This window comes from Lolium perenne, chromosome 4, assembly GCF_019359855.2.
Source record: "Lolium perenne isolate Kyuss_39 chromosome 4, Kyuss_2.0, whole genome shotgun sequence".
NCBI classification, from domain to species: Eukaryota; Viridiplantae; Streptophyta; class Magnoliopsida; order Poales; family Poaceae; genus Lolium; species Lolium perenne.
In genome coordinates, this window is record NC_067247.2 from 121,129,863 (window position 1) to 121,155,491 (window position 25,629).

General features: G+C 44.8%; 1 protein-coding gene across 2 annotated transcripts; it reads left to right on the forward strand.

The window, feature by feature from the left end:
* The first annotated feature begins 1,236 nt into the window (after window positions 1-1,236).
* Window positions 1,237-17,983, forward strand: LOC127293769 (indole-3-acetaldehyde oxidase). Of its 2 annotated transcripts, none has more exons than XM_051323419.1 (10): window positions 1,237-1,460; window positions 10,004-11,686; window positions 11,942-12,204; window positions 12,324-12,533; window positions 12,617-12,835; window positions 12,921-13,886; window positions 16,629-16,724; window positions 16,864-16,962; window positions 17,045-17,234; window positions 17,385-17,983. In XM_051323419.1, exons 1-10 carry the CDS (start codon window positions 1,289-1,291, stop codon window positions 17,603-17,605), a joined length of 4,119 nt encoding a protein of 1,372 aa, XP_051179379.1. In that variant the 5' UTR covers window positions 1,237-1,288; the 3' UTR covers window positions 17,606-17,983. The 2 variants fall into 2 exon arrangements, with proteins under 2 accessions (XP_051179379.1, XP_051179380.1); XM_051323420.2 differs by lacking the exon at window positions 1,237-1,460 and adding an exon at window positions 8,419-8,753.
* Window positions 17,984-25,629: the final 7,646 nt, after the last annotated feature.

Here is a 25,629-nt window from a genome sequence, read left to right on the forward strand (position 1 = left end):
GTCACGCCAGGCCCGTTGAAGTTAAAGATTTGCATCGGACAAATTACTGAGAAAATAAATACAAACGGAAAATACATGGTCAGGGAGGCACGGGGCTGCTGCTATGAAGTTATGACGGGAGAATTATGTGATGTTGGAAAATTAGCGGTGAATAATTACCGGCAGGAAATTATTGCTAAGGTTTACTGTTTTCGTCGAAGCGTGAAGGTTATTTCTGGAAAAATACCATCAAAAAATTACATCTACGCAGACAAAAAGCCTCCTAACGGTCTTACGGAAAGTGACTGCAGCGTACGTTTAGACGCAAACGCAGACTAAATTTGTGTCGTGAATGCGTCACAGACGCGTCCGTTTTGTATGCACTATCCCTCGGAAAAGTGTATTTGGCACATGAGCACCAGTGCTCCTGATTTTTAAAAATTATATTTTTTAAATTTGAAAAAATATGAAATTAAATACTCATGTACATATAAACATTCTGAAGGTACGGTAGAAATTTTGAAGGAAAATATGTTATATTTTAAGCTATACAAAAAAGACAAATTTCTGACAAATATATTCATCTATACATAGCCACAAATTTTTTTTTTTTCTGTAGCTCAAAATACAATGCAATTTTTACCGAAACTTTGCATGAATATTCATAATATGTGTATGTATTCATGGAATAAATGTGATGATTTTTTGAAATGCAAAAATTCAGTTTTTAAATATTTTAAAAACTGAGAGCACTGGTGCTCATGTGCACCAAATTTGCTTCCCTATCCCTCTCACTTTTTAATTAATGTCAATGGTTGGTACACAAAAGACTTCTGTAATTAATGCGTGGCAAGCAACTTGCGGTAAAAAATGGAACTTACTGCTGGGAGGTGCGTCTCATACGGTCATGTGACATAAACATAAATCGTATCCAAAATGCTTCCGGTATACGGTGGGCTCAACCCATGTGACTAGCAAACTACACACCATGTCTTCTTCCACGTGATTATCAAATAACACGCGGTCCTCACCCAGCGTAGGTCCCTGGCCCTGACGAGCAAACAGCACTCGTGATGAAAGCGACCTGACCATGCAGTACGAAAAGTTGCTCGTTTCTGAGTGCAGTACGACCGGAATCGATCCCACGTATAGCACGCGCCAATTGTTTTCCTGTTGCGGACTGCGCGCGGTACCCAAAACGGGTACATCACCTTATCGTTTCGCTTCACTGACTTACTATATGTAGCCGCGCGCCGAAGAAACGAGTGGTGCAAACCTCTTCGTCAGAAGCAAATCACCTTATCGGCCAATGGGAGAGGCTTCGGAGATGGGTTCGTCGGCGAAGGCGTCAGGGCAGCGGGTGGTGCTGGCCGTCAACGGCGCGAGGTACGAGGCCGCCGGCGTCGAGCTGTCAATGCCGCTGCTCGAGTTCCTGCGAACACGGACCAACGTCAGGGGCCCCAAGCTCGGCTGCGGCGAAGGTGAGCCGCCACCCACGACACACCGACAGATCCAGCTGTTAGATCGTTGTGATGATCAATGTCTTCCTATCTTCATTTGTTTTCTTCTCGTAGGCTTTGTTATACTCCTTTCGTCCTGAAATAATTGTCCTAGCTTTTTCTATTTATGAAGATATCTATAGCTAGAATACATGTAGATATGTCCGAACTAGACAAAGGTAAGTTACTTATTTAGGAACGGAAAGGAGTGTAGTACGTCGGCTTAGATCCAGGTCGTGCCCAATCACTAAACAGGAGTAGGGCATGTACAATGATACATAGTTAACACTCAGCTCACGTACGATTTTTATCTAGGTAGAAACAGAGAGGTAGCTCGTTTGTCGTCTGTACGTCTAATCCAGTAAAGATCGTGAATTCGTGACTTAACGACACTTTTTCCTCTGTTGTCACTAGTAGAGAAACCCTTATTTAGTACCAGTTCTAGAAAAACTTTAGTACCGGTTTTAGAACCAGTACTAAAGATTCGGTACTAAAGCCTCCCCTCTTTGGTACCGTTTCCTTACGAACCGGTACTAAAAATGACTTTATGTGGGCACGGAGGAGCCCGCGGGGCTGGAGACCTTTGTACCGGTTTGTATTTCGTTAAAAAAATATTCATTTTTTTAAAATTATTTTTCACTCCTTTTTTTATTTTTCGTGAGAATTTCTAGTATTTCGGTTAGTCTCTAACTACACTTAATCTTTAGTAAAATTACTTACCCGTGGTTAAACTTTCCGGTCGATCACCCATCATCACACACTCTAGCACCAGCACGCTTAACTTCCAAGTTCTTTCCCATTCCACTTACAAGTGCTTCGCGCACATGTTGCTGATAGTAGTATCATATCAATCATATTAACATGTTGATCGATGTCACACTTCTTTATTATTTAAATTCCAAATAATTATTTTAATAAACAAAAGTAATGATGTAATAATAATGTTGAATAAATAAATAAAATTATCTTTTTTAATTTATATTATTTTTATTTATTTATTAAAATTTAATATTTTTTTGCCAAACCTAAAACCTGAAAATTTGAAAATCTTATAATTTTCTAAAAGTAATAGTAATATTCTAGGATTCAAAAAATCTTATAATTATTAATTTAATTAAAAAATAAAATATATAAAATTCTATATTTCTGAAAAAAAACTAAAATCTTCCTGCTTTCATATTTTCATTTGGAATTTTGAGAATCTAAAAATTGGCTAATCGGGTAAACCCACGATGATTTTGAAATATTATACTTTTTTTCCGACGTCGTAAAAGTTAATGCGGTTTTACTATTTTTAAATTTTTTTTTGCAAAAATGTCAAAATTTGAATTTCTTAATTTCACCGAATAGTAGGTTGCATAACAGACAAGAATCAGAAAACATTTTATTTTTTGAATTTTCTATCATTTTCATTTGTATTTTACAAAGCAAAAAAGGCGATCCACGGGGGAGGGGGGGGGGGGGGGGGGCGGGGAGAGGTGCGTGGGGAGCAGGAAACCTTTAGTATCGGTTCATGACGCCAACCCTTTAATACCGGTTCGTGACACGAACCGGTACTAAAGGCTGCCAGCGGCTTGGACAGTACAACCGGTACTAATGCACCCTTTAGCGGTACTAAAGGTCTGAACGGAAGCCTCTTTTTCTAGTAGTGTGTGTACTTGTGTACGAGGGTCGAGGAGTGCGTCTACAACTCACAGTTTTTCATTCGGAAGTAGATCCGATCTCCTAACCTTTTTTTAATTCGTGCTTGATTATAGGCCCTTAAGTTAGACGGCTAAATGGACAGTTTGCTGTACGAGATGTCTATATCGTTGTTTACATGTGGCATGGCGGGGCACTAAACATAACCATTGTCCAAACTGTTGTACATGCCCTATAATTAAGCTTATGTTTTGAGAATAACCATAAGCGGATCCAGGAAAATTTTGAAGCCTAGGCAAATAGGGTTAGTGTGCTAATTTTATATCAAATACATGTAAAATAGAACGAAAATAAGCCTGTCGGCCGGCCGGAAGCCTGAGCGGCCGCCCGGACAGGAGGGATGCTAGATCCGCCTATGAGAATAACTTTCATGCTTAAGTAACTGTGGGACTTGGTTGGGTCGGCCTATTGCTCGTTCGCGTGCGTTGGCCGCTTCTTCCAATGCGGCCCAAAATAACAAGTACAATTACTTTCGTATAAAAACAGTTTTAAATTTAAATAATGTTTAAACTCAAAAAATGTTCAGATCCAAAAATATTTAGATACAAAAAATGTCCAAATCTAAAATTGTTTAAAATTAGAAAGTGTTCAAATTTTCAAAATGTTCAATGTTAAAATTATCCAAATTTGAAAAATGTTTAGATCTGAAAAAAGTTCAAATTTGCAAAAAGCTAAAATCTGAAGGAAAAAAAGTTTGTAAAACCCGACCAGAAAAAACTCAAAAACTAGAGAGAAAAAACTAGAAGAAACAGCTTTGAAATGAACCTAAACAAAAAAAAGCTAAATATTATGGGGGGCAACTCAGGTATGATCTGATCTTAGATAGGATCATTGAGATCAACCGTTTTAAAAGGAAAAACATGTTCAAATATTTTCAAAAAAAATTAACAACACACATTTGTGTTATATATGCAACGTCCAAAAACTTGCTGCTTCAAATTTGGCCTACATTTATGGAGTCAAAAAAGATAAACTTGGGAGTAAATAGGGTGAAACACTATTCACCCAAAGCTAATTCTTTTCACGTCAGAATTTGTCTTTTTGAAAAATTCCAGCCCACGAACGGGTCCATGGCAGGTTCTTTCTTTTCTCTATCATTTTACTTTTGACAATTCAAAATTTGAAACCTTTCAGATTTGAAAAAAAACTTATATTTGAAAAATTCCAGACTTAAAAAATGTTGAGAACTAAAAATTTGTTTATAGTAAAAATATTGTTTAAAATTGAAATTGTTCAAAGTTAAAAAATGTTTGAACTTAAAAAAAATTCAAAAATGAAAATAATTCATACTTAAAAAATTTCCAAACTTGAAAATTATTCAAACTAGAAAATGTTTAAATTAAAAATTGTTCACAATATTGTTCAAACAAGAAAAAAATCAAATATAAAACTCTTAAAATTTCCATTTTGTAAAAAATATTCAGAATTTTCAAACAAAAATTAGACCAAAAAAAAAGAAAAATGAAAAAACCACAAAAAACCGATAGAACCAAACAAATATAACCAGAGAGGAGGCGTTTTGGCTCACAGGAGCATTTGCATCCATTATGCAAAATAATTAAAAAACATTTTTAAAAATATTAAAAAATTCTGACATAAAATTTATCGTGTACATAGTGACATTCTATGTTCGTACACAAGTTTTCGTGGAAAAAATATATTTTATGTGGCATGTACAAAAAAGATAAAAAAATGTCCTATACATAGTCGTGTTGTAGCATCAAAATTCGTGTTTTTTACGGGAGACATAACAATTTTTTTCTGAATAACTTGTGTACGAACGTAAAATATCTAGATATACATGTAAAATTTTATTTCAAAATATTTTGATACTTTAAAATGTACTTTCACACAACAGGTTCATATGCTCTTACGAGCAAAATGAATTTCCCCCAGAATCAGCGGTGATTAAGACCCTGAAACGCGTTAATGGGTCGCGGGCCAGTGGCCACTCCGTTCGTGCGGGCGTAATCCCACAAGAACGCGGGCCAGAAATACCACTTGGTTTCCGTTATACGGTTGCTTCAGTGAACCGAGCCCAAGAAAACAACCTAATGGGCTTTCGTTCAACCGCTGAAAGCAAATGGTTATTTGGGCTCGGTGCTCTAAGGGCATCTCTAACGCGGCGATCCATCTCGTGTCGCGCTTCAATTGGACAAAAATGTGGCTCAGCTCGTAAACCCATCTCAAAACCGGATGGCCGCGGCGTCCGGACGATCTAAAGCCTTCCCAAATGTAGGCCAAGTTTGCGTGGCCGCGGACGCTGATCGCTGGCTGCTCGCGTCCGCCCCATGTCCGCCCATGGCTCGCGTGTCATAGGGAGATAGCATATTTTCCATTAAAATGAGATGTTTACATATTTCTTAGATCTACCTACCACTACTAGTCTAGCTACGTACGGGGCCGGCGGTCTCACCGGCGACTCATCGCCGGGGCCGTGGATTTAACACGACGCGGGTGGCCTGTACGATTGAGGATTCCACTCCAGCTTTTACCAGCTGGGTGGCTCGGCGGAGGCCCTCTTGCGGCGTTCCTCCACGGCCGCCCTCTTGCGGCGTTCCTCCACGGCCGCCCTGCTTCTTTCCGCCCGCGCAGCTTGGGCGCGCTCGCGCTCTGCCTCCTGCGGCGGCACCATCCGCTTCCCGCATAATTCGAGCTCCTCGAGTCGGCACGTTCCACAGCGGTCCGTGCATCCAGGCGGACACGGCTGGCGGCCTGTGCCTCGTGGTTGTCCTCCCGGCGACGCATGCGCTCTTGGCGGCTGCGCTCCGCCGACGCAGCATCCTGCCGGGTGCGCCGCTCGGGCGAGGGCAGCTGGATGAGTTGGCGGGCTGCTCGCATAGCGAGGAGCTGGTTCTTCTGGCCGAGGAGGTCACCTAAACGGCGGCGGTCGGCCCGCCAGGTGGCCTCGTGCTCCTTCGTCACGCGCGTGAGGTCGGCGAGACGCTCCTCGATGGCGGCGTTGATGTTCGCCATCGCGAGGTCGTCGAAGTAGTCCTCCTCGTCGACACGCTCCTCCTCCACGGCGGGCTCCACCTCCTCCTCCGCGGTGGGCTCCGCCTCCTTCGCGGCCTCATACCAGCCGTCCGCGCCCTCGTGCCAGCCGTCCGCGGCCGCCTCCACCAGCTCCGCGTCCTCTTTCTTCTTCGTCGCCCCCTCGGTCGCGACGCGGATGGCCTCGTCGTCAGCGACCCAACGCACGTGCCGCTCCTCCTCCTCCGTCCGCGGGAACCTGGCCCGGGCGGCGAGGAAGAGCTTGGCCCACGTGTCCTGCAGGGAGCGCAACATGGCGAGGGAGGTGGAGAGGGCGCCGGAGAAGGTAGAGGGGGGAGAGGACGGAGGAGCGGGTGTGAGTCTGCGAGGCCGACGCCGTCTTTTATAGCCGGCGACCTTGGCGGGAAACTTGGGCGCGAGCGCGCGCCCATGGCCTTTTTCGCGCGTGCGAGAAGCCTAGTGCCGCGGGAACTTTCCTGCGCGTTCTCCGTCCACCATTGATGTCCCGTCGAGGCCTACTATGGCGCAGCGCAACATTAGGCTTTTTTAGGTCGCCGCGTTAGACACAGTGTGCGACCCAAACGAACACGCGGACGCGAGATGCTATCCGGATGTCCGCCCGCTGCCACCTAAGGGCATCTCCAACCGGTCGACCCAAACGGACGCGCTGGGCCGTCCGTTTTGGGCCGTTTGCGTGGCCGTCCGGACACGCGGACAGCGCCCCGCGTCCGCGTGTCCGTTTGGGTCGCACGCGGCGCCCAACGCGGCGACCCAAAGAGACGCCACGTGGTTCGTCTTCGTTGCGCGGCGCTGCGCCATGGCAGGCCTCGACGGGACAGCCATGGTGGGCGGTGGAACGCGCGAGAAAGATCCCGCGCGCACCAAGGTTCCCGCGCGCGAAAACGCCATTGGCGCGCGCTCGCGCCCAAATTTCCCGCCAGACCACCGGCTATAAAAGACGGCGGCGGTCTCACACAGACCGCATCACCTTCCTCTCCCACTCCACCTTCTCCGACGGCCACTCCACCTTCTCCATCGCCATGCCGCGCACCCTGCAGGCCACGTGGGCCAAGCTCTCCCTCGCCGCCCGGGCCAGGTTCCCGCGGACGGAGGAGGAGGAGCGCGCGGACTCGCGGTGGGTCGCCGACGACGAGCGCTCGCGTCGCTGCGAGGCGGCGGCAAAGAAGGCATGCGACGCCAAGATGGTGGAGGCGGCCGCGGACGGCCGGCACGAGACCGCGGACGGCCGGTACGAGGCCGCGGTGGAGGGCGCCGCCGCGGAGGAGCCCGTCGACGAGGAGGACCTCGCGCCGGCGAATATCAACGCCGCCATCGAGGAGCGTCTCGCCGATCTCACGCGCGTGATGAAGGAGCACGAGGCCACTGGCGGGCCGGCCGCCGCCGATTAGGCGACCTCCTCGGCCGAAGAACGAGCCGATCGCTATGCGAGCAGCCCGTCACTTCATCCAGATGCCCTCGCCGAGCGGCGCGCCGGGAGGATCTTTGCGTCGGCGGAGCGCGGCCGGCAAGAGCGCATGCGCCGGCGGCAGGAGAACCACGAGGCCCAGGCCCCCGCTCGCGTCCGCCTGGAGGCGCGCACCGCTGTGGAACCCGCCGCCCTGCAGGAGCTTGAGGTATGCGGGAGGCGGATGGTTCCGCCGCAGGAGGCGGAGCGCGAGCGCGCCCGAGGTGCGCGGGCGGAAAAGAGGAGGATGAAGGCCTCCGCCGAAGCCGCCGCCGCCGCCGCGCCACCCAGCTGGTAAGCTGGAGTGGAATCCTCACGCGTACAGGCCGCCCGCGTCGAGTGAAATCCACGGCCCCGACGGCGAGTCGGCGAGGAGACGCCGGCGAGGTCGCCGGCCCCGTACGTAGTAGGATAGTAGGATAGAAGTAGTAGTTAAAAAAATTGTAATGAGTTCTTTCTAATGAAAACAAATGTTTATGTCTATGACACGCGGGCCAGGGGCGGACAAGGGGTGGACGCGAGCGACCAGCCTTTCGCGTCCGCGGCCACGCAAACCCGGCACAGATTTGGGCCGGGTTTGCGTCGTTCCGGACGCCGCGGCCATCCGTTTTAGGGATGGGTTCACGCGCTGGGCCGGGTTTTTGTCCGTCTGGACCCATCCGAAGGGTCGCCCCGTTGGAAATGCCCTAACGGCGGAAAACGGATGGTCCAGCGCGCCACGTTGGAGATGCCCTAGTTTCAAAAAAAAAAAAAAAACGTTGGAGATGCCCTAAAACCTATGGTTGCCCTGGACTCCTTCTCCTCCACTCCCGACTGCCGCCGGCCTCCACCCTGCCTCCCGTGTCCGTCCCTCGTCACCCCTTCCACCCCTCCTCCTTGCGTTCGCTATTCGGCTATTCGCCCCTCCCGTCTGTCCCTTCTCCCATGACCAAACAGCAAGCCTCAGCTGACGCTGGCAGCAGGACCAGCCGCAAGAATGCCGAGCTGATGCCGGCGGCACTGCGGCAGGACCAGCCGCAAGAATGCGGAGCTGACGCCGGCGGCATGGCTCGTAGCAGCGGCGGCAGATGGATGCTGCTACTTTTATCTCCAGGCTCGTGCAGCTGCCGCAGGAGGTAGGAGAAACAGATTCAGACTACTAATTTGGGGGAATATGTTTAGAACTCCTCTTTTAGGGAAACAGATAATGCTTGACTGAGCTTGGGTTGTTGTGATGCCTAGTTTGAAAAGATAGCTTCATATCTAGTAGCACCCTTTCGTAATGCCAATCCGATCAGGATCAACCAGTTATCTTGATGCAGTAAGGACCTGTCCGGTTTCCCTCCACTCCGTCAAATCCTTGGAGCGTGCAGAGCTTGATTTTAGCAACTCCTCAAATATAGCCGCAGCTCCTTCCATTCCGGTAGCGAATTTCAGGAGCTCGAGAGGTTCCAAACAGGTCCTAAGTGTATAACCAATCATGATGAACAACAGATGGTACTGTGAGGTTTACTGGAGGTTCTTTTGCAACCTGAATACTTTTCTTTTTGGGTGGTAATTACTTCTGTTTGTTGCTAGTAGAAAAAATAATTTTGTTTCTGATGATGGTGTTTCACCCCAAACAGATGTGAGATAATGATTAAACGATGTGTCACCATGAGTGCTTGTTGGAGTGCCTAGATATGTTGCTTTCTTCAGGTGTTGGGTCACCTTATTTTACTTTGAAAGAAAAGAATACAATACTTTGCATTTTATACGTTCAGGGAAGCTTTGATAACATTCAAAATTTGCTCTTCTCTGCCACTTTTGTGTTTCCTTTTTGAGTCGGCTTGCTGAGATCTGTGATGACTTGTCATCATTGCTTAATGTTAGCAGTGGTTGGAACCTTAATAACCATCTGTTAACCACTTTTAACTCTAATAACCTAATGCTTAACCCATTTTGCACATTGCCATGAAATGTTAAATAGATTTTAGTCCGGAACAAAAACAGTTTTAAAAATCCCATCATGACCTTTAAGTTAGACTCACTTTCTCATAATGGATTCTGTTCTGCAAAGAGGAAATGTTAATCCATAATGGCACTTGATACGTCCTCCATACAGTACCTTCTTAGTTGTGCATATATGTAGGCATCTCCAGTGAACTGTTTCTACGTTTCATCAATTATTTTGTTTCTCACCTCAAATAAGAAATCTTGAATGTCTGACTGATTTTTTATTTTCATCTTGAATGTCTGACTGATACTTCCTGGCTCTAAATTGCGTCCAAGACGAAGTAACAAAAAAAAGGAGCAAATAAATTAGATACTTGTTTCGTAGTGCACCTGATAATAATTGTAATAATGTTTGCTAATGTTTCTGACGTACAGTTTCATATTTCCTCAGGTGGATGCGGCGCATGTGTGGTCCTAATATCCATGTATGACCCATGCACCCAAGAGGTGAATGAGTTCGCGGCAAGCTCCTGTCTGTCACTCGTTGGCACCCTGAATTTCTGCTCGGTGACCACCAGCGAAGGCATCGGCAACACCAAGGATGGCTTTCACAGTGTGCAGCAGCGCCTCTCTGGTTTCCATGCCTCTCAGTGCGGCTACTGCACCCCGGGCATGTGCATGTCCATCTTCTCTGCGCTCACCAACGCCGACAAGGCGGCCGCCCGCCCTGCTCCGCCTGAGGGGTTCTCCAAGCTTACCATCTCCGAGGCTGAGAAGTCCATCTCGGGCAACTTGTGCCGATGCACTGGATATAGGCCTATAGTTGATGCATGCAAGAGTTTTGCGGCTGATGTCGACCTTGAGGACCTGGGCCTCAACTCCTTCTGGAAGAAAGGTGCAGACCCTGCAGATGTCAGCAAGCTGCCAGCGTACTCCAGTGCCTCCATCTGCACCTTCCCAGACTTCCTCAAAGCTGAGATCGAATCTTCTGTGAATCAAATGGACTATGTCCCACCCCAAAAAAAACTAAAAAAAATCGACAATGTCCCAGCCCCGGTTGTGTTCAGGGACGATGGCTGGTACTATCCTAAGAGCATCGCCGAACTCGAAAGGCTGCTAGATTCCAACTGGTTTGACGAAAGCTCAGTGAAGATTGTGGCTTCAAACACTTGCTCTGGTATTTACAAGGATGAAGACCTATATGACAAGCACATCGACATCAACAGGATTCCAGAGCTTTCAGTCATCAACAGAACCAACAAGGGTGCTGAGATCGGAGCAGCTGTATCCATCTCCAAAGCCATTGATGTTTTCTCGGATGAAACCCTTGTCTTCAGAAAGATTGCTGATCATCTGAAAAAGGTAGCATCGCCATTTGTTCGCAACACTGCAACCATTGGTGGAAACATAATCATGGCACAGAGGCTGCACTTGCCGTCAGACATTGCAACAGTTCTTCTGGCTGCAGGTTCAACCGTGACCGTTCAAGTGGCTTCCAAGAAGCTCTGTCTTACACTGGAGGACTTCTTGGCGCAGCCTCCATCTGATTCTAGGACCCTACTGGTCAGCATATTTGTCCCACATTGGGGCTCAGCTAATGTAGCCTTTGAGACTTCTCGAGCATCACCTCGTCCATCCGGCAACGCTATCTCATATGTCAACTCTGCGTTCTTGGCAAGGCTATCAGAGGCTGCATCATCAGGGAAGATTCTCATTGAGGATATATGCTTGGCATTTGGTGCTTATGGAACCGAACATGCGATCAGGGCTAAGAATGTCGAGAACTTCCTTAAGGGAAAATCAGTAAGTGTACCTGTAATACTTGAAGCTGTGCGGTTGCTTAAAGATGTTATTATACCATCAGTAGGAACCACACATCCTGAATACAGAGTTAGCTTGGCAGTCAGTTTTCTGTTCAGTTTCCTGTCTTCCCTAGCCAACAAACTGAATGAACCAGCAAGAGCTGATGCTCCCAATTTGGGAATAATGGATAGTGTCAGTGTGTCCTCGTCGGGGAAGAATGTTAACAGCGATAGTTTGCCAATTCGCTCAAGACAGGAACTGCTTTCCACTGACGGATATAAACAAATTGGCAAGCCCATCAATAAAACTGGTGTAGAGCTACAAGCTTCAGGTATATATTCTCATTCCCTTGTCCTATAGGTTAGTAGCGCTTGAAAATATTTATTGATAGTATTTTCTTCTGCATAAGTCATAACCAAAACGATTCATAGTCCTTTCGTTCATATTTAGTATGTTAGGTGGATTAATGCTTAACCATCTGAAAGGCTTCATCTCTCCATATTTATCTTCAAAACCTTTTTGTTAGTAGCACCCGCAGTTTGTATCCTGAAGCATCTAGTTGACGCAATTGTTGGTTCTTTCACAGGGGAAGCTGTGTACGTTGATGACATCCCTGTTCCTAAGGATTGCCTCTATGGAGCATTCGTCTACAGCACACATCCTCATGCTCGTATAAATGGAATCAAGTTCAGACCATCTTTGGCTTCAGAAAAGGTTATTGCGGTTATTGATGCAAAGGACATTCCAAGTGGTGGTGAAAATGTGTTTACCAACTTTAGAATGGTAGAAGACGAGCCGATTTTTGCTGTTTCAGTTACTGAATATGCTGGTCAACTTGTTGGCATTGTGGTACGTATTAACCACTTCAAATTTATTTTTTATGAGGTGTCTTTATATGTCGATCCAATATTTTGAGAAATCATTGGACCTTCTGACTGTATCATCTTGTTGCTTTCCTTATGACGCAGATTGCTGAAACACAGAATTATGCCTATATGGCGGCAAAACAAGCTATTATTGAGTATAGCACCGAAAATCTAGAGCCACCAATTCTGACAATAGAGGACGCGATCCAGCATAACAGCTTCTACATTCCTCCCCCGTATTTAGCTCCTAAGCCAGTTGGTGACTTTGACAAAGGAATGTCTGAAGCTGATTACAAGATTTTATCAGCAGATGTACACAATTCATTTGTTTGAAGGGTCATAGATCTTAAGTATATTGGCAATAATTCTCAGACCTAGTTTATTTATTTTCACAGGTGAAACTTGAACCCCAGTGCTTCTTCTACTTGGAGATGCAGGTCGCCTTAGCTATCCCCGACGAAGATAACTGTATCACTGTTTACTCCTCAGTGCAAATGCCTGAGGTCGCACAACAAGACATTGGAAGGTGCCTTGGCATACCGTTCCACAATGTTCGTGTCATCACAAGAAGAGTTGGAGGTGGCTTTGGTGGGAAGTCAATGAAAGCAGTGCATGTAAGTGTCCAACTATAAGATTTACTAAAACTTGAACCTATTAATCGTTGAATCTGATCAGGAAAGTGTTGGTACTGTCTGTCAGGTTGCATGTGCATGTGCAGTTGCAGCATTCAAGCTGCGGCGCCCTGTTCGGATGTACCTCGACCGCAAGACGGACATGGTAATGACAGGAGGACGGCACCTGATGAAGGCGAAGTACTCGGTTGGATTCAAGTCGGACGGCACAATAACAGCCCTGCGCCTTGATCTCGGAATCCAAGCCGGAATATGGCCTGACTACAGTCCATTTATGCCATTTTCTGTTATAGAGGCTCTGAAGAAGTACAACTGGGGTGCCCTCGCATTTGACATAAAGGTTTGCAGGACTAACATATCGCCCAAGCAGGCCATGCGTGCACCTGGTGGAGTGCAGGGCTCCTTCATCGCGGAAGCCATAGTCGAGCATGTTGCCTCAATGCTCTCAGTCGAAACCAACACCATCAGAAGGAAGAACCTTCATGACTTCAAGAGCCTCAAGGTGTTCTTCGGGGACTGTGCAGGCGAGCCCTCGGCCTACAGCCTCGTCACCATCTTCGAGAAACTGGCTTTTTCACCCGACTACCAGCAAAGGGCTGCCGCAGTCGAGCTTTTCAACAGCGGCAGCAGGTGGAAGAAGCGTGGAATCTCCTGCGTGCCAATCACTTACACGGTATTTCTCAGGCCAACTCCGGGGAGGGTGTCCATCTTGAAAGACAGTTCCATAGTCGTTGAGGTCGGCGGCGTTGAGATAGGCCAAGGGCTGTGGACCAAAGTGACGCAGATGACTGCATTCGTGCTGGGGCAGCTATGGCCCGACGGTGACGAAGGACTCCTCGACAAGGTACGGGTCATCCAGGCCGACACGCTTAGCGTGGTCCAAGGAGGTGTGACCGATGGGAGCACTACCTCTCAAGCCAGCTGTGAGGCGGTCCGACTGTCGTGCGCTGCGCTTGTCAAGAGGCTTAAGCCTATCAAAGAAGACCTGGAGGCCAAGTCCAGCCTGGTTACATGGCGCTCCTTGATTGCGCAGGTAAGGAGAAATCTTGTGAGATCTGATTGGCTTGTAGTTTTTTCTAACCGGGCTTCTCACCCCTTTCCATTTTATTGCTAAAACGGAAATACACAGTTCGACGCTTACACAGATATAACAAGAAAAGGGGTAGGAGAAAAGAGAAGTGAGTTGGGGCAGTAATAGGAAACTGTGATACTCTGAAATCAGAATACCGCCATGGGACGAAAACCTATTACCACCAACAATCTCTCAACAATACAGAAACTAACTTTAACAGGAACCAGTCTACTAGGAAGCAAACCACCAAAGGCCAACTAGGCTAACATAAAGAAACATCCAGGCTAAAGATAAGTATCACCAACTAAAGCCAACACTCAAAGCAACAAGCTTCAGTCTCCAATCATCGCTCGGGAACCACCAGCATCCATCTAGGCCTTCTTTGTCATCTCCGCCGCCATCTTCATGAGCTCTCCAGTTCTCTGCACCACCTGTGCTTGCTTGCAACCCTGCCCAATACAGTACGAATGCGCACATTATAAAGATAGGTTCCATAGGGTTCCTTACTATATGGCCATCAAATGTTACTTTGTTCCGCAAAGTCCAAATAGACCAGCACATAGCAGCAAGTCCAACCATATACATCCCCTCTCCTCTAGGCAAGAAAGTATAGAACCAACAGATCGCTTGCCAAAGAGATCCGGGACATCTGGATGTTCCCAGAAAATTACCCAGAGTTGCCCAAGCAACCCGGGCTATAGGACAGGAAAAGAATAAATGCTCAACACTTTCAACTTGTTTGCAAAACGAACAAACAGGCCGGCCACTTTCTTCTACGCATATTATCTCTAGTAGGAATCGCGTTTCTAAAAACCTGCCACATGAAAATTTGGATCTTTAAGGGTATCTTAGCTTTCCAAATCATTTTATTGTTTGGACCATTTAAATCTCTTTCAAGATGCTCATACATAGATTTGGTGGAAAACACTTTATTACTAGTCAAATCCCAAAAAATAGAATCTTTTTCATAGGTCAGATTAAGCCCATTAAAAATTCCTAGGATTCTCTCCCATTGGTTAGCCATATTGCCATGCAATCTTCTCCGAAAAGTCATGGAATAGTTTTTGTTCACAAAATCTTTAATAGTACACCCTTTCATTTGACAAATGTTATAGAGCTCAGGAAAAGTATCACGGAGAGGTGGCTCACCGTCCCAGGAATCCTCCCAGAACCTCATAATGTTCCCATTTCTTAAACAAGTTCGTCTACCAGCAAAATAATGTTCTTTCACTTGTAACAACGCTTTCCAACAAGGAGAATCATTGAACCTGTCAGTCACACTAGCCACAGTTTTACCCCTAAGATACCTGGCTTTGACAATCCTCTGCCACAAACCCTCATGAGTATCAAGCTTCCACCGCCACTTTACTAGGAGGCTGATATTTTGTCTTCTAAGGTCCATAATACCTAGACCCCCTTTATTTTTCGGTCTACACACTCTGTCCCATCGAACCATATGATAATTTTTTTTGTCTTTCCTTTTTTGCCAGAAGAACCTTTTTCTATGTCTATCCGCTTTTTCTAGGAAAGTTTTATTAAAAAGGAACATAGACATAGGATAGTACAAGACAGAAGAAAGGCAAGCATCTATGAGAATTTTCTTTCCACCAGATGAAACCGAATTCCCGACCCAAGTATCAAGTTTCTTAACGAGTTTACCATCAACATAGTCCCAATCTGATGTTTTTAAAGCTACTAAAGAAATGGGAACCCCCAAATATTTCATTGGTAAAGAACCAACCTGACACCCAAACAGATCAGAATAGAAAGCAGCCGTGTTATTATCTCCCCCTATGGTAAATATTTCGCTCTTCTCAAAATTTATTTTTAACCCAGACATCAATTCGAAGGAATAAAAAAAATAGCTTGAGATTTATGGCTTTCTCCGGATCATGATTGATGCAAAGTACCGTATCATCCGCATACAGTAACACAGCCACACCAGTGAGAATTATATCAGGAAGCAAGCCCCACGAACATCTCATTAGCTTGGGCTCTTAACACCATCTTGGTAAGGGATTTGGCTATAAGGTTGAACAAAGTAGGAGACATGGGGTCACCTTGACGAACCCCTTTAGACCTCTGAAAATAGGGCCCCATCTCATCATTTATTTTCACACATACCGTCCCCTCGAAAAGGCATTGCTTAACCCATGAACACCACAGGTCATTAAAACCTCTAATTTTGTGACACTCTAAAAGGAAATTCCAATTTACCTTATCATAGGCTTTCTCGAAATCTAGCTTAAGAACAATCCCAGCCTGTTGACCCCATCCATAATGTTCCTCTTTTTAATAAAGGCATTTTGCTGAATGCTAAAGAGCTTATCAGAGTAAGGTTCTAACCGCAACGTCAAAGTTTTGGTGACCAACTTATAAATGCATCTTAGTAAGCAAATGGGACAATATTGAGATATTTTATCGGCACCCGCCAACTTAGGAAGCAAAGTTATGACCCCATAGTTTAATCTTTTGATATCCAAGGTTCCATTATGAAAGCAATGAAACGTGTACATTATCTCAGATTTTACTAATTGCCAACAACATTGAAAAAATTCATTGGGGATGTTATCAGGGCCAGGGGCGCGATTCACCTTCATAGAAAATAGAGCATTTTCTATTTCCTCAAGAATTTCATCTGCTTAATTTATCTCTATCGATTCTGCTATTGGAAGTTGATGCCTTATTCCTCCTCGCTCGCAGGCAACAACGGTGAACGTGAACTTGTCGGCGCATGCCTACTGGCTCCCTGACCCAACTTTCACCAGCTACTTGAACTATGGAGCAGCTGTTAGTGAGGTATCCTCCTGATCCAAATCACAAGAGCGATACTGCAAAAGCATTCTATGTTAGCCATGCATGCTACTGGATATTGCGGCTTCTCTTGTGCTAGATGTTGACGAATGTCTGATTGGCAATCTTCATATGAACATTGCAGGTGGAAGTCGATGTCTTGACAGGAGCAACCACGATCCTCCGGAGTGACATCCTGTTTGACTGTGGGCAGAGTCTGAATCCAGCGATAGACTTGGGCCAGGTGAGCTCCAATCCTAAAAGACAGATCACTGCTATGTGAATGAGGTGTGGCTGGTCTGAAATCTGTTCGTGATTTTGCTCAGGTCGAAGGTGCATTTGTGTACGGGATAGGATTCTTCACAAATGAGGAGTACAGGACCAACTCCGACGGTCTGCTCATCAGTGATGGCACGTATTCCTACAAGATCCCCTCAGTGGACACCATCCCAAAGCAGTTCAACGTCGAGTTCTTCGACAGCCCCCGCAGCCAAAAGCGCGTCCTCTCCTCAAAAGGTGAAGCTTCCGATCTGCCCAACGTTCTACCATGCATATACATACATGGTTCTATTTCATTCCATCACAACTCTGCAGCTCTTAGCTTGCTCGCCAACAATGAATGACAGGCTGACACTGATAAAATTCAAAATCTCTGCTTGGTTCCAGCTTCTGGTGAGCCGCCCCTGCTCCTCGCTTCGTCGGTGCACTGCGCGATGAGGGAAGCCATCAGAGCGGCCAGGAAGGAGTTCTCGGTGTGCACCGGACCTGCGAACTCGCCGCTGACATTCCAGATGGACGTGCCGGCAACGATGGCTACAGTCAAGGAGCTCTGCGGCCTTGATGTTGTCGAGAAGTACCTCAGGAGCCTCCCCGCCACCAAGGCGTGAAGCTTCTTGGCCTAAACCCTGCACTGCATTCTCCTCCACACTGCATTTGTAGCACTTCTCGCTGTTTTCGGCAACAGCCTGGACTCTGTCAAGTTAGCCGTTTCAATTACTAGCAAATAAGCAAGATCTGTCAGATGTGTTTGTACACTGACGGGCCAACTAGTTAGTTAGGAGCTCCGTTGATCCTGTCGTGGGATGGCACGATGACGTGGTCACCGCGAGCTTAGTGAAGGGACGTGCGTGAGGGGGGTTGGGATGGCAGCTCCAGTAATCTCGCCCATGGTCCTACTTTCTTGCTTTCAGTTGTAATCCGATGAATAAAAGGAAGAGAATCAGGAAAACTTGTCTCTTATTAATAAGCTCGCATGTACTTTGTCAGCCCAAGGATCTCCCCGCATTACCTATTTTTTTTCTTGTCCATTCAGCTTAGCTTTGTTTCCTGACCTCAAGCAGCTTCGATATATACGATTTGCCAAGCTCAATACACATGCATATCTGGGACCTTTCTTCTTTGAAAAAATTACAGTACTCCTCCTCGTCAGTGTCCTCATCGGAGAGGTCCGTCAAGTCGTTAGAGTAGTCGACGATGACGAAGCCACGCCTCACCATCTCCGAGCGGATGGACGCCTGCTTGGCCCTGCGCGCTCCTCCTCATCGGCGGCGGCGTGGGCCCGCTTGGCCTTCTCCCACACCTCGGTGACGACTGTCGTGAGGGAGTTGGGCCATGGCGAGGTGGCGCGTCTCCTGAGTGGCGTCGTCCTCGTCGGTTCCCGAGTCCACCTCGATTGGCTAGAGCGCTAGAGTCCTGCTCGATGCCGGAACGAGGACCCGCGTCGTCGTCGATGACAGCCCCACATCACCGTCATGCGTGCCGCGACGGAACGCGGGATGCGGCAGGAGGATGCCGAGCCACGCGGGGAACGCGGGTTGTGACGGGAGAGCGCACTGCGGCAGCGCGCTTGCTCGGATATGCGCGACGAGCGCTCGACCTCCGTCTCCGGCGCTTTCCCCCGCGACACGGAGCTACCACCCCGCGCCCGATTATGGCCCCCATGGTTGAAATTGGGTGGCGGCGTTGCGGGAGGTGGTAGAGGGGGTGTGTAGGAGGCGATCGGTGTGGCAGATTTGGATTGTGCGACCAGAATCGCTGGGAATCGGCGGCGGAGGGTGGCGGAGGAGCGCAGAAATATGCCCACAAGTCGAATGAAAATAACAAAGGAGTCTCCCAGATCACCAAATTCAAGAAGAAGGGGAAAACGAAGAAGAAAGTCCTTTGCTGGGTGTGTGGCGAGACACGCCATTGGGATCATCTTTGTCCATAAAGCAAAGGGAAGAAAATGTTAAGTTGGACAAAATTCTAATTCTGTCAACATGGTCATTGGCAACACAAAGGAATAAACTTTAGGGTACCGTAACTTATTACCTACTACAATATTCATTTGTATGTTGACATCTCCATATTTACCTCTTTTCAGGCCAGAGGTTCCTCCATCATGAATTCATCATGGTGAATGGGTTATATGTTACTATTTTTTTGGTGTTGACAGGGTTATCTGAAATTTACTTCAGGAAAGATCGTGCAATTAGTGGTCCCGTCTTATGAAAGATGTGTTTAAGTTGGTATTTGTGTCCAATAAAGTTGTATTGTCTAAGTACGAAACTTTTGTTGGAAAGGGCTATAAATGTTAGGGCATGTTTAACTTCTCCCTGGAAGACTTCTGTGATAATATTGTGAACCATGAAAGCATTAGTGCTAATGAGACTAATGTTTGGCATTTACGACTTTGGCATGTTAATTTCGTTTGTATGTCACGGTTTGTTGATATGAGTTTAATTCCAAAATTCACCTTTTTGAAAGGCTCTAAGTGTCATTCTTGTGTGCAAAAAAGTAGCCTCGCAAGACACACAATCCTGCTAATGAAAAAAAAAACTTGGTACCACTAGAAATCAGACGTTTAAATCTATGTGATATGAATAGTGAGTTAACAAGAGGTGGAAAGAAAATATTTCATGACTTTGATTGCTGATTCCACCAGGTATCTCCTGAAACTAAAGATGAGTCTCTTGATTTCTTTAATATCTATAAGGCTGAAGCTGAAATCAACTTGAAAGAAAAATAAAAAGGGTTCGCTCAGATCGTGGTGGAGAGTACTTTTCTAATGAGTTCAGTTTATTCTGTGCGAAACATGGTATAATCCATGAAAGAACACCCTCAATTCATCCCCACAATCCAATGAGATCGCGGAAGGGGAAAACCATCCTCTAATAGATTTAGTTGACGCCATTTTAGATACATCAGGTTTATCCAAGGAATAGTGGGGAAGGCTATATTGACTCTGTATCATCTCTTAAACTGTGCAAAGACAACTAATAATAAAGAGATTACCCCATATGAGGAACCGAAAAAGGAAAATGTCAAAAGTCTCCTAGCTACGAACTTGAGGTTATTTGACGAAAGTGAATTTGCCAATCAACAAGAAACGAAAGCTTGGACCAAAAACTGTGGATTGTCTCTTTCTTAGCTATGTTTCCCATAGCATTGCTTATAGAGTTCTTGCGGTAAAATTTGGAGAGGATGGCATAAATGTCGGTACCAACCATGAGTCAAGAGATGCTACATTCTTTGAGGATATATTTCCTATGAGAGATATGCATGGCATGTGGGAATCTGATCTAATTCCTGAAACTCCTACGGAGTTTGGTAAGGAATTTGATGATGAGAGTTCAGATTCTGATGAGGATGATAATTAAGCTCCCACAAGGAGAAAGAGACAAAGGACTAGAAAGTCCTTTTGTAATGTAAGTCTTTTGGTAATGACTTCATTGTTTACCTCGTGGATGATACTCTCAGTACCCTTTCAGAAGCTCTTGCATCTCTTGATGCAGACTACTAGAAGGAAACGGTTCAAAGCGAGATGGATTTCATCTTCGCTAATGGAACGTGGGAGTTAACTGGACATCCTTGTGGGTGCAAACCTGTAGGATATAAATGGGTATTTCAGAAGAAGCTTCAAGCTGATGGTACTATTCAGAAGTACAAAGCTCATCTTGTGGCTAAAGGCTATACCTAAAACGAAGGTGAAGATTTGTTTGATACATACTCACCTGTGGCTAGATTGACCATAATTCGAGTACTACTCTCATTGGCTGCCTCACACGGTCTTCTCGTTCATCAAATGGAGAGTTGGACGAGAAATTTTACATAGAACAACTTGATGGTTTTGTACTAGAAAGTCAAAAAACAGAGGTGTGTAAGTTAAAGAAATCTGTGTATGGCCTGAAACAAGCACCTAAACAATTGCATGATAAGTTGAAAGAACTTTGACATCTCTGGATTTCGTTGCAAATGAATCCTACAATTGTGTGTACTACCGCCATGGTGGGGGTGAGGAGTTGTCTTATGTTTGTATGTGGATGACATACTAATTTTTGGGACAGGTCTAAAAGTGATTGAGGAGGTCAAAACCTTCCCGTCTTAATGTTTCGAGATGAAAGATCTTGGAGAAGTTGATGTTATCTTGGACATCAAACTATTGAGAGATGAGAATAATGGGATTACACTTGTGCAATACCATTGTATTGAGAAGGTGTTGGCTAGATTTGGCTATGTTGATTGCAAATCTTCTCCCACACCTTATGATCCTAGTATCTTTCTTCAAAAGAATGAGACATAAATTGTGATACTCTCAAATCATTGGTTTGCTCGTGCATTTAGCATGCTCTACGAGACCTAACATCTTGTTTGCTATAAGCAAAATTGGCCGGTTTGGGGTCAACCCGGGAGATGATCATTGGCATGCTCTTGAGAGAGTGATGCACTATCTAAAGGGAACCATGAGCTATGTAATTCATTATATCGGGTATCCAAGAGGACTTGAAGGGCATAGTTACTCCAATTGGATTTCAGATGCTGATGAAATGACGAAGGCCACAAGTGAATATGTTTTCACTCTTGGTGGTGATGATGTTTCCTGGAAGTCTTGCAAGCAGACCATTTTAACGAGGTCAACAATGAAAGCAGAACTTGCAGTATTAGACACAACTACTGTCAAAGTGGAATGGCTTCGTGAGCTCTTGACGGACTTACCTATGGTTGAAAATGTTGAAGTATATAAGTAGAATGCCTAGTCATTTCTATCAGTTGGTACTTTTGCTTGCGTTGGCTAGTGCATGAAGCTCAGATCCCATAGTCTCGAGTTCGAGTCCTGGCTTTTGTAATTTATACTAAAACTGTTGTTTCCCCCTCGGAGTCCTCGTATAGGCACGTATAGGCATGTTGAGCCTGCCTCTAACTCTACACATGTTGACTTGTCTTCCCGTATTCCCGTCACACGTGAGTGGAAGTGTTGAAGTATATAAGTAGATTGCCTAGCTATTTCTATCAGTTCGGAATTTTGGTTGTGTTGGCTAGTGCATGAAGCTTAATACAAAAACCATAATGGCTATCCGTTAAATATGATAATCAAATTGTGATTGTCAAAGTGAACAGTTCTAAAGATAATATGAATAGTTCAAAACATATCAAGAGGAGATTGAACTATATCAGAAAACTGAAAAACTCGTGAGTGATAGCATTGGATTATGTTCAAACAAGTAAGAATATGGCAGATCCTTTCACAAAAGGACTGTCAAGAAAACCTGAAAGACATTGCATCAAGGGAGATGAGTTTGAGACCCATGTGAGTTGTCGATGGGGTAACCCAACCTATGTGATGACAGATCCCGTGAATTAGGATCTAGGAAAACAAACCGGAGCAACTGAGTTGAGAAAAAATTTATAACCCCACTCCGCTGCAGATGCAAAATCCTCTCATAGTTACAATAAGGAAGGTAAACTATGCCTTAATATGTTCTATGCGGCTCTTGATGAGCGAAGACGTTGTCCAACACGGAGATCTTTATAGAACACACCTATATTAGTGACACTGTTGGTCACAGTGCATAATATTTTGGTGAATCTCCACCAAGATCATGAAAGGTTAAGGAGTATGACTAATAAGCTCCACCCGAGGGGAAGGCTATGGCAACCTAGTATGCTCACATTGAATGAAATTTACTGCACTAGACTGACAATTCAATACCTAATCAATTGTTCAGTTGTAGTCAATCCTAGCTCCTTGTCAAATTGGAAATTCAACTTAACAGTCTTCACTAAACTGCAGGTATATTAAAAAGTGATTAGAACTATGATGCATGTAAAATGCATACATGAACAGTCTCCTTGCTTTTACATTGCTTTCTATTTGTTGCACAATTTTAATCTAAAAATACAAAAATATTTAGTTTTCTTATGCATCCGAAACACCAGAAACAATCGACCTATTTACAGTTTTTACTTAGTTATTTTATCTAGTTTAGTTTTTTTTACTTATTTTATTGCTACTTGTGTTATTTACTTACGCGAAACCTTGTGCTTGACAACCACACGGTGAAGTTGGGGACACAAGACATTTATTTTACTTCCAGGATTGCTTGAAGAAGAGAGAAAAGTACACTCTTGCTTCCAGTTCCCTGAGAGTTCGATATAAACCATCGAGTCACCCTTGTGGGGAAGATACTCCCTTGATATAATACTCTGCATTTGGAGGTCCAATGTATCAAGATCTTTTTGGTATTGCTAGTAGCTGTCATCAAGAGCATTTTCTGGCGACGTTTGTCGGGGACCTGAGAAGAGTTGCATCATAGTAGAGGTAACATCACTGTGAGCTCTCGTATCTCTTTTAGATTTTGCATTGTATTTTATTTGTCTTGTTTTAGTCTTTGTTCGTTTGTTTTTAGTTTTTTCTTGTTATTTTTTTTCTTAAAAATTGCAACTATCTTCTGAAAATCATGGGCGAAAGAAATACTAAATTGTGTGACTACACAAACACTCACAATGATCAATTTATTTCTAAGCTTATTACTACACATGAGATAACTGTTGAAAGATTTGGAGTAAGTCTTGGGTTATTAAATCTTATAACTAGGGAACAATTTGGCGGTAGTTCTAGTTGAAAGAGCATGGAGCCCTCATGTGTAGTTTTGGTAATTAATGACAATCCCTATGGACTAATGTTTGCCGTAAGTTATATTTGTAGGGTTTATCCATATGCAATGCTTGAACCATATGTTGGCTTCAAGATTATAATAAGAAGAAATGAAGTGCAAGTTCAAGATGAGCCAACTCAAAGAGATCATACGCTTTAAACTTGACATTCATATTATGTTCATGGATATGTGAAGATGCACCGAAGACGAAGAAGCTCACCCATAGTGGAGTATGAGGAGAAATCTGCAAGACTTTATCAAGCAAGCACAATCAAGAAAGGCGTTCCATCTTGTTGCGGTCACTATCATCATCATTTGAGATCAAGTGGAATGTGCAAGGTTAAGGTTCGCTATTGATAGGGTTTCTTTCTTCCGATCTCGTGGTTTAGTTGGGAGACCGGTTTATAGGATATTGGCCATACTATCAAGAGGGCTCTCAAGTGAGTAACTTGATCGTATCGTTCAGAGTGAGTTCAAACCATTCCATCCTTGCATCATCTTTCTTGGTTTTTTATTTGGATCTTATCCATGTGGTGTTTTAGAGCTTGTGGTTATTTCCATGACAAGATCTAGTTCATCAAAAATGGACTTCACATATATCTCTTGTAGCGTTTTCGATATTGGAGTTTTTCTCGGTTCTAAGGGTTTAGAGGTTTAACTCTAAAAATCATAGAAAAAGCTCCTCAACTTGTTTCCATATTTTTTTGGGGTAGATCTTATCATCATATTTCTAATAAAATTGGTTTCACTCAATTCGGAGTTGCCAGTCTCTAGATATCGTGTTTCAAAGTTTGTCTTCTATTTGAAAAAGAAAAAGGAAAATCAGCTTTTGGGTCGGGCGGTACTACCGCTGGTAGTATTGGCCCGCTACCACGCGCGTCTCTACACCATGTTTTCTGTGCGGTAGTGAAGCGGTACTAGGCTGGTAGTACCGACCCAAGCCAATAGGAAGTAGTACCGCTAGCCTGGCCGGTACTACCGCGTCGGCCCATCCCACCCAGGCAGCCCGCGCGACCGGCCTGCTCCCAACCTCGCTCCACATCATCGCGCACGCGCCCGCCAGCTGCACGAGCAAATTCTATACACCGACCAGGTCGATTTGTACGGCATGCCGCACACCCCTAGTCGTATATAGGGCCCGACCCATTTAAGCTTTTTTCTTCTTTTTACTGTTTTATTCTTTTTTGTTTCTTTTTCCTGTTTTCTATTTCATTTTTTCTTTTTTCCTTTTTCTTTCAAATTTGTAAAACTTTCAAATTTAAAAAAAATCAATTTTGACAATTGTTCAAACTTTAAAAGTTGTTCAAAATTTTAAAAATGTTCAAATAAAAAAAATCAAAACTGAAAAATTGTTCGTATTCGAAAAATGTTCAGATTAAAAAAATGTTCAAATTTAAAATATGTTCATGTTCAAAAAATATTTAAATTTTGAAGAAAATTCAAAAACAATCAATCTAAAAAAATGTTTAAATTCTGAATAAATTTGAACATTTTTATTTTTCGAAAAGTATTTTTTAAAAAAATTAGTAAATATAAAAACATTCAGATTTTTAAATAAACGGATTTAAAAATGTTTTCTTCTTTTAAAAAAACGAAAATATGTAAACAGAAAAGAAAAGGAGAATAAGAAAATAAAAAATGAACTTACCTGATGGGCCTCGGCCCACTACGCAACCGCCGGGTCGGGGCGGGGGGGTGTGCGGCACCCCATCCGCACCGACCCGGTCGGTGTATAGCACCTCCCGCAGTTGCACGCGCCCCTCGCTCACTAGCGCTGGCTCCCTTCCCCCGACCCCCTTCGCTCGATGCTGGAGCCCTCTTCCCTCGGTTACCGCGTCCATGGGTTGGACGGTACTATAGGCCCACCGAGCAGTAGTACCGCTCCAAGTTGTTTTTGGCTGAATTTTGTGCCCAACGGGCAGATTTGTGTGGCCGGCTATTTAAGCCTTTCTCCCTCCTTTTTTGGGGTTGCTCACTACTTCTTCCCCACTCTCCAC

What these genes read in the sequence shown, in the direction of transcription:
- LOC127293769 (XM_051323419.1), top strand. Translation starts at nt 1,289, where the DNA reads ATGGGAGAGGCTTCGGAGATGGGTTCGTCGGCGAAGGCGTCAGGGCAG. An exon ending in GTCAACTTGTTGGCATTGTG is followed by an intron (nt 12,205 to 12,323) that starts GTACGTATTAAC and finishes CTTATGACGCAG; the next exon opens with ATTGCTGAAACACAGAATTA. An exon ending in GGCGCTCCTTGATTGCGCAG is followed by an intron (nt 13,887 to 16,628) that starts GTAAGGAGAAAT and finishes CCTCGCTCGCAG; the next exon opens with GCAACAACGGTGAACGTGAA.